The sequence below is a fragment of the Helianthus annuus genome, chromosome 10 (assembly GCF_002127325.2).
Source record: "Helianthus annuus cultivar XRQ/B chromosome 10, HanXRQr2.0-SUNRISE, whole genome shotgun sequence".
NCBI classification, from domain to species: Eukaryota; Viridiplantae; Streptophyta; class Magnoliopsida; order Asterales; family Asteraceae; genus Helianthus; species Helianthus annuus.
In genome coordinates, this window is record NC_035442.2 from 144,411,537 (window position 1) to 144,419,978 (window position 8,442).

The 8,442-nt window shown below is 42.6% G+C and overlaps 1 protein-coding gene across 1 annotated transcript; it reads right to left on the bottom strand.

The window, feature by feature from the left end:
- Positions 1–413: 413 nt before the first annotated feature.
- Positions 414–1,277, bottom strand: LOC110882768. The gene has a single exon (XM_022130706.1). It carries the CDS (start codon positions 1,275–1,277, stop codon positions 414–416), a length of 864 nt encoding a protein of 287 aa, XP_021986398.1.
- Between the last annotated feature and the right edge of the window lie 7,165 nt (positions 1,278–8,442).

Below are 8,442 nucleotides of genomic sequence, written 5' to 3' on the forward strand. Positions count from 1 at the left end.
CCTTTCTTATGAAGTCGCAAAACACTAAGCAGCTTGCTCTTTTCCTCGTCCGTCAAAGATGATGAGATAATAGCCGGCAGACGGCGCTCCTCGTCTAGAAATGCGTACTCCAAATGGGGCGGAAGCTCCTTAAGCTCCAAAAACAGTGGATCTTCAACCGAAGGCTTCGACTTTTCTGCATCCTCACGATCAATTTCTGTAAACCGATCCGGACTCTGGAAACCATCATTACCCATCTGATAGACTGGTTGCTCGAAATCGTGGCCCTCCTGCGTAATGGCATCTAGGTCCCCACACAACAGATGTGTGTCTGAATCAATATCCTCAATCGTGCGCTGGAAATGTGTGCTCACATACGTGTCGACTATGTCAACATAGTAAAGCGCATCATCCTGACTCTGCGGGTGCTGCATCTACCGCTTGATGTCAAAGGTCACATGCTCATCATTCACTCGGAGTGTAATCTGGCCCGCAGCTACATCTACAATGGTCCGGGCGGTATTCAAGAATGGACGTCCGAGAATCAAAGGCACCCTAGAGTCCTCATCCATATCCAGGATAACAAAATCTATGGGAAACATAAACTTGTCAATCTTAACAAGCATATTCTCAACAAATCCACGTGGATACTTGATAGAACGATCGGCTAGTCGAATGCTCATTCGTGTAGGCGACGACTCACCTAGATCCAGCTTTGTAAAAACCTTATAGGGCATAAGGTTGATACTCGCTCCCAAATCAGCCAATGCATGGCTAACAGACATATTTCCGATCAAACACGGAAGCGTGAAACTGCCAGGATCTCCCATTTTCGTGGACAGACGATTTTGAAGGATTGCAGAGCAACTTTCGTTCATCACCACACAGGACATATCCTCAAGTTTCTGCTTAATCGAGAGGATGTCCTTTAAGAACTTCGCATACTTCGGCATCTGGGCCAAGGCTTCAACAAACGGTTTATTTATATGAAGTTGCTTAAACATTTCAAGGAACTTACCATATTGTTCTTCATTTTTCTGTTTCTTCAGCCGGCCAGGGTATGGAACTGGAGGAGTGTACTCTTTGACTGGCTCCTGGACTTGTGTTGTACTTGCTGGGGGCAGCCTATCTTGCACCTCGTCTGGTGTATCAGTCAGGACCTTTTCAGTGATCGGTGGTGAGTCCGATATGTTGGGTCCTGTAGTCTTGCCACTCCTGGTCATAACCGCATTTACATGCCCGCGCGGATTCGTCTCCGTGTTGCCTGGAAGACCACCTGGGGGTCTCTCCGACATCATCTTCGCCAGCTGACCAACCTGATTCTCGATATTCTGAATCGAGGCTTTCTGACTCCTCATTTCTCCCTCATGAGCTAAAAAACGATCTTCGCTTTGTTGATATCATTTTTCAGCCAACTGATTTGCACTCGTAGAGCTAGAAAGAAGCTGAGCCATCATTTCCTCCAGCTTAGAACTTGACTGAGGGCCTGCTGCTGGGAGCTACTCCCGGCACCCTGATTTTGGTACGAATATGGACGAGGCTGGAAAGGTTGGTTGTATTGCTGGAATTGCTGACCGTGAGCCTGCTGCGGCGCTGGGGCTCGTTGGGCGAATCCTAGTGGGTTCTGATTACCCACATTCGTTCTCCACCCAAAATTTGGGTGATTCCTCCATCCGGGATTATAGGTATTGATGTACGGATTGTTCTGCAGCCTCACCTGATTACTCACGAAATCTACCTCTTCTTGGCCCTCATATGGAACTCCCTAAAAACATGCACCAGGCTCGTGTGACACTCCGCACTGGTCACATCTAGAACTAGCCTGTGCAGCTATCTGGGACTTATCAAATTTCGCTGAAAGGGCTGAGATTTGTGCAGTATGGCTGTGTAGTCATCCACAGCATGCACTCCTGGGCGAGAAGATGATGATGATGTCCGGCCTCTCTCCCCTTCTCGACGTGAGCTAGACTTCAACGCAACCTTTTCTATGATTGCATAGGCTTCATTTGGCGTCTTTGTTCCTAGGTCGCCTCCTGCATTCACATCCAATCTCTCCTGTGTGTCGTAATTCAACCCTTGGTAGAAAGTCAAGACCAGCAGTCTTTAGAGAAGCTATGATGTGGAATGATGTGCGTGAAGTGTGTTATATTTTTAATGTATATTTTAAGCCCTTTTTACACTTTTAGCCAAGTTTTAAATTTATAAAACACGATATTTACTAACACTAAACACACATATGGGCAAGTGCACCCATCGTGGACGTAGTATAGTGTTGGTAAGATACCGAGGTCGTCCAAGGACACAAGAGCTTTTAGTACCGGTTTATCCTCAACGTCTAATCAAATCAAAAAGTTAGAAAAGGTTTTTAAACTAAGAAAATAAAAACTAACTAAATGCTGAAAAATAAAATAAAAATAAAAACAGATAGACAAGATGAATCACTTAGATTCGACTCGTGTATTAGTATAACCTTTGATTATTTTCGCACTTTTGCACTTGTTTAAGAGATTATCTTAGTTATTGTAGTAGGCCCCTCTTTTGAAGGCTACGTTACCCTCAACCCAGTAGTTTGAGTCAGCAAGGATACAATCCTAAAGGGTTGGATTATTGGAAGATAATGAATTAAGTTATTAATGCAAATTATGGTAGGCCCCGCTTTTGGCGGTGACGTTACCCTCGACTAAGTAGTCTGAGTCAGCAGGGATACAGTCCTAAATAGCCGGGTTATAGTATTAATAGTAGTTAACTTATGAGGGGGTCAAAGAGTTTGGATCCCCGCCATCCAATACCTATGGGCATTGAAGGAGATCCTACTAAATTTGACCCAGGTCCCTTGCAGGACCTCTAAACGCTGAACAAGGGCAAGACCCTTACCAAACCGTTCCCTTAACCCCCGACCAGGTAGCCAACATACCTCCATATAGACCGTGGAGATATGAATGGTGAAAATCTTTTATTTTATATAGACAGTAAAATAATGCCAAGACACCACGGACAAACGATAAGGAAAGATCACCTTCAACATAAGCAACTAGTTATTAAAGTCATTAATACAAAACCAAATAAAAAGTGCAAAAGATTAAAAATAAAAAGTATTATACTAAACACTTGTCTTCACCAATTGATGTAAGAGACTTAGGCAAACATGGCCTTGATTGTCAAGAATTCTTACGATCAATCTTGGATCCCGAGACGACTCACACACTCTATGATGGACAATGGATGATGGTGGTGGATGATGGTGTTATGGTGGTGGTGGGTGGTGGATGAAGTGTGAGAGAGGTGGTGTGCCAAGGGATGAGTTGCAATGAAACCAAGCACTCCTATTTATAGGCTGAACAGAAGGCTGGGCACGGCCCCGTGTCCACTGGACACGCCCCCGTGCCTGTCTGACACTCTCTCTCTTCATTAATTGTAATTCGCAATTACAATTAATGCGCCTGCTGTACTTTCGCCACGCCCCCATGTCCGCTGGACACGACCCCGTGGTGGGCAATAGAAGCTTCTATAGGTTTGTCTTTTCTGCTGCTTCTTGGGCACGGCCCCGTGCTGGCTGAGCACGGGGCGTGTTCAGTCTTCTGTCTTCTCTATTTTGCTTGGGAGGATGCCGTTGAGGGGTTGGGCAATCCACTTGTGTTCCTTTTCTTGTATTTATGTTAGATTTAGCTGTCTTTTTGCTTCTTTTGTGAATTTGAGCTCATTTAATCCTGAAAATACAAAAGGAAGACAAAAGCACTCTTTTTCCAACATTAGTACTTAAAAAGAGTTAGTTTTATGCCTTATTTGATGTATTTTATATGTTGCATTTTACACACATCAAATACCCCCACACTTGAACTTTTGTTTGTCCTCAAGCAAAACTCTTTAATATGTGGCTTACACTCCCAAATGGAATGGGTAGAAGAGAAGGTTTTGGCTTGTCATAGAGTGTTGGGAATCCAAGATTTTTTTTTGGGTTTTATTTTTATTTATTTACAATCCTATTCGTTATGATTTATTTAGAACGTTTCATAGGATAAATTACTTATTTGGGCATAACATGCCTTTTTTAAAATTCCATTTATATACAAGTTCACATACCTCACGGGAGAAATCACTCACACTCGGCCGAAGGTATATTTTTAGTGAATCACTCGAGAGCGGCATGGAACTTATTTCTACCATAAGCTTGCCAAGCAATCAATCCTCCTCCTTTTTAACTTGTTACCTTTGTAAATATCAAGAGGACTTTTTTTTTTGGTAAAGGTTTGGGCTAAAGGTGGGTGAATGGGTTAGTGGTTAGTAGAATAGGGCGAAAAGCGTAAAAAGCGTCGGTTTTCGTAAAACATTTTGTTTCAGTGACTTTTTATTTTTAGTGAAGTATTTCTTCAAACAAGCTTTTTGTTTTAAGAGCTTTGTTTGTTTATCTCAAACTTCATCAATTTTTTTTTTAGTCACACGAAAACCGAGCTTGTTACTAAAATAAAGGGTAAAAATAAAAAGGGTTTTGGTGGGTAAAAGGGTTTTAAGGGTAAAGAAATGAAAGGTTTAGGCTCAAAGGGGTTAACTAGGGGGAGTTTTTAGGTGGGTGAAAAGAAAAATGAAAATAATGGTTTTGAAAGAAAAAGGGTTAGTCCTAATGCCTCTATCATTTACTTACTTGGGTTTAAGTTGGTAAGGACCGGGAATGAATTGTCGTGGCAAGTTCTAGAGTCGTAAGAATCAAGCGGCTATTCACACAAGAAACGAAAAATGAGCATTTAGTCTAAAGATGTGTATTTGTATGCTCAATAAAGGCTCAAAACTCACTTTTTGTGGGAATGGGTTTTTTCTATGTGATCAAGTATATATAATCAAATTTTAACTTAAGCTTGTCATGCCGTTTCGTAATTTTCGTATGTTGGTTCTTTTTATCACGACACTATTGGTTGTAAACTTGTAAAAATATAACCTTATTAATCTTAGAATTCCCAACTTAAACTTTAGACAAGTAAAGAAAAATTGAAAATTTTGAAAAAAAATTTGGGATGATTAGCGGTTCCAATAGAGTTTTGTGTAAGGCTTGTTTTTAGGACTTGCAAAATTTCAAGGTTTTAGCATCCCTCCCACACTTAAATTACACATTGTCCTCAATGTGTCCCAAAAATAAATTTTTAGGTTGATTAGATGTGTAATATGGTGTTAAAAGCAAAGATTTTATGTTACTGGCAGTCTGGACACGGCCCCGTGTCCGCTGGACACGACCCCGTGGTGGACTGCCAGTAACGAAAACTTACAGAAGGCGAACACGGGGGCGTGTTGGTTAGGCACGGCCCCGTGTCTAACAAAAATTTGCAGGAAAGTAACCAAACAGCAGTACTGGAAGGTGAGCACGGGGGCGTGTCGGCTGGACACGTCCCCGTGTGGACAGTCTGTAAGCCTGAAAAACAGGTTCCTTTCTCCGGTTTTTCCATCCTGGCCTTATGAGTGCTAAGGCTTAGCACCCTAAGCCTCGGTTTGTACCTGTTTCATCACTTAATACCACACCAAGCAACACAAACATCCTACATTACCATAGTTAATTGTTCCAAGCATAAAGTAAAAGAAAAATAAAACGGAAAATAAAAGTAGTCACGGAAAGTAAATTGTTCAACACTTGGCACGCAGGCCACAAACTGTTCGATAGATAAAAGGGACTTAAACCTGTGGGCTCGCCATCAACCCGCTCCTGCTCCTTCAAACCCCCCTACTCCATGTCCTCATCGCTATTATCACCTCCATTCCCCTGACCCGCCATGTACTCCCGGATGCTACCGATATCGTCTTGTATATCGTTGATGTTGCGTTTGATAGCGCCGACCCGGTGGTATGTATTGTTGGCAAGGTTGTAGGTGTTCCTAGTACACATGAGGTTTTCCTGCAAAAGATCATGTAAGCTTTGAAAGTTAGGAAAACCGCCTCCTTGTGAGGAGGATTGACCCGGATCACCATGGGGTTGATATTGGTAGTGTGGAGGTGGTGCGTGAAGAACTAGGGCCTCCTGCGGGTTCCATGCATAGCCTTGCGTCCTTTGGAAGCTCACTGTCCCGTCCTCCGCCTCATAAAGTAAGTTCATGGCTCGGCAAATATGATAGTCAACTCGCCCCGACCATGGGCTTCTTTCAAAGGACCTTGGGATATGTGTGAAGTGCTTGAAGAGATGGTACACCCACCCTCCAAAGAAGATAGGTGTTGGAGCACGAGCAAGGCGGTTGAGATGCATGTTTCGTAGCAGGAGATATGGAACATCTAGAGGCTTCCGGTTGTGGATACAGTGAAGGACAACCAAATCTTTCAACCCTACAACGCCACTACTGTCGTGTCGTTGGCTAAGAGAGTAGGTGAGGAGCCTGTGAATGTAGCGATAGAGTGGGTCCCTCAGCTTAGTACTCTTGGTGCTGCTAGGGTTGTAGATTCCTTCACCGATTTGAGCCCATGCAGCTTAACGTTCTTTCATCCAAATCCCTTAATCCCCCGGTATTTTCCTCATTTCCCGATTCCTCTTCCCCGTACAGTCCCACAATTGCTCCAAACTGTGCCATAGAGATCGAGTACCTTGTCCCCCCACACCGAAATGCAACCCCTTCATTGTCGAATGGGTCACACCTTGAAGTGAAGGTAAAATGCTATAGAACTCCAAGGTGCATTGATGCACCGACCTAAGCCGAGTGGTTAATGCAACCCTTAGTGGTCCCGTAATGATGTTGTTGAATCGGTCCAACTGGTTTACCAAGGTTAACAGGTCCATGCATGCTTGTCTGGGGTACTCCTCGGGCCTTGTTTGAAGTAGCTCGTATCTTGCCCTAGCATCGAGTTCACTTGCATTGAACCTTGTGAACTTTGCCATCTGAAAGAATACACCAAAAATTAGCACGAAACAATGAGATTTTTAAAGAAACTGCAAACAGTGGGCTGGACACGGCCCCGTGTTCAGCGGGCACGGCCCCGTGTCCAGACGTCTGTAACCCAAAAACTTCATTTTTCGTCCCGGTACCGAAAATCTGAAAATTTTTGGCCAAGTAGGTGCGGTTTCCCCCGAAAATGAAACCCCAAGTGCCGTTTTTCCCAAAATAACCCGTTTACCCTTCCAATTTCATCTTTTCGGTTCAAAAACAAGGGTTTGAGGTTTTTGTGAGAAATCGGACAAATCTATCAACAATACAAGTGTATTTACTTCCCATTATACTAATCTAGACTAATACTAACAGATTACATCAAAAATTTGAAGTTCGATCCGGATGAACTTGAAGAACCCTAGATTTTTCCCCAAATTTTGATGTTTCTACTACATGCAAATAACTAATCTAACTACTAATGATGATAGAATCATACCTTGATGTTGTTAAACGTGGAAGTAACGTCGGAAATCTGCAGAAAATCGCCTTGAACCAGAGCGTTTTTGGCAAAACGGGGCGTGTAGAATGAGGTAACTGTTATGAAATGGGGGTTTTATCCCGTCAGTTGCGTCGACACGGCCCCGTGTCCAGCGGACACGGCCGCGTGCCAAGCAAAAATTTTAATTTTTTTTAAAGTGTGCTCGTGTGAGTGCCCATTTTTCGAAAACACGGTTAGAAGACTTACCGGTTTGGATGTATACTCGTTTGTTTGCAACATTTCGGGTATGATGTGGATGCTTCTCATTCGTTAACCGTTTGAAGCGAGATCTCCTCTTCTTCATCCTCAATGGATCCTCGGTAGAGTTTTAGCCATTGGCCATTGACTTTAAATGGGATACCATTTCGAGCTTTAATTTCTACTGCACCGTGAGGAAAAACATGGGTGATGGAAAAAGGTCATGACCACCTAGATTTTAGTTTACCAGGAAATAATCGAAGTCGTGAATTAAACAAAAGAACTTGGTCCCCTACCCGAAATTCATTAGACTTAATATATTTATCGTGTAAATTTTTCATTCTTTCCTTATAAATTTCGGAGTTAGAGTACGCATAATTCCTTAATTCGTCTAATTCATTCATTTGACAGAATCGATTTTTACCTGCAGTTTCTAAGTCTAAGTTTACGCTTTTTATTGCCCAGTAGGCTCTGTGAGCTATTTCTACTGGTAAGTGACAACTTTTTCCATAGACAAGCTTATATGGGGTTGTGCCTATAGTGGTTTTATAAGCACTTCGAAAAGCCCATAAAACATCATCTAATTTATCAGCCCATTCCTTTTTATTTAACCCTACGGTTTTTTCAAGTATTCGTTTTAAACCTCGATTAGTCACTTCGGCTTACCCATTTGTTTGAGGGTGATATGCTGTTGAGACCCGGTGATAGACCCCATACCTTGTTAATATTTTTTCGAGTTGATGATTGCAAAAATGGGTACCTCTATCACTTATCAAAGCTTTTGGTATTCCAAAACGAGAGAATAACTTTTTCAGAAATTTTACAACCACTCTTCCATCGTTTGTTGGAAGAGCTTCGGCCTCTGCCCATTTAGACAAGTAATCTACTGCCACA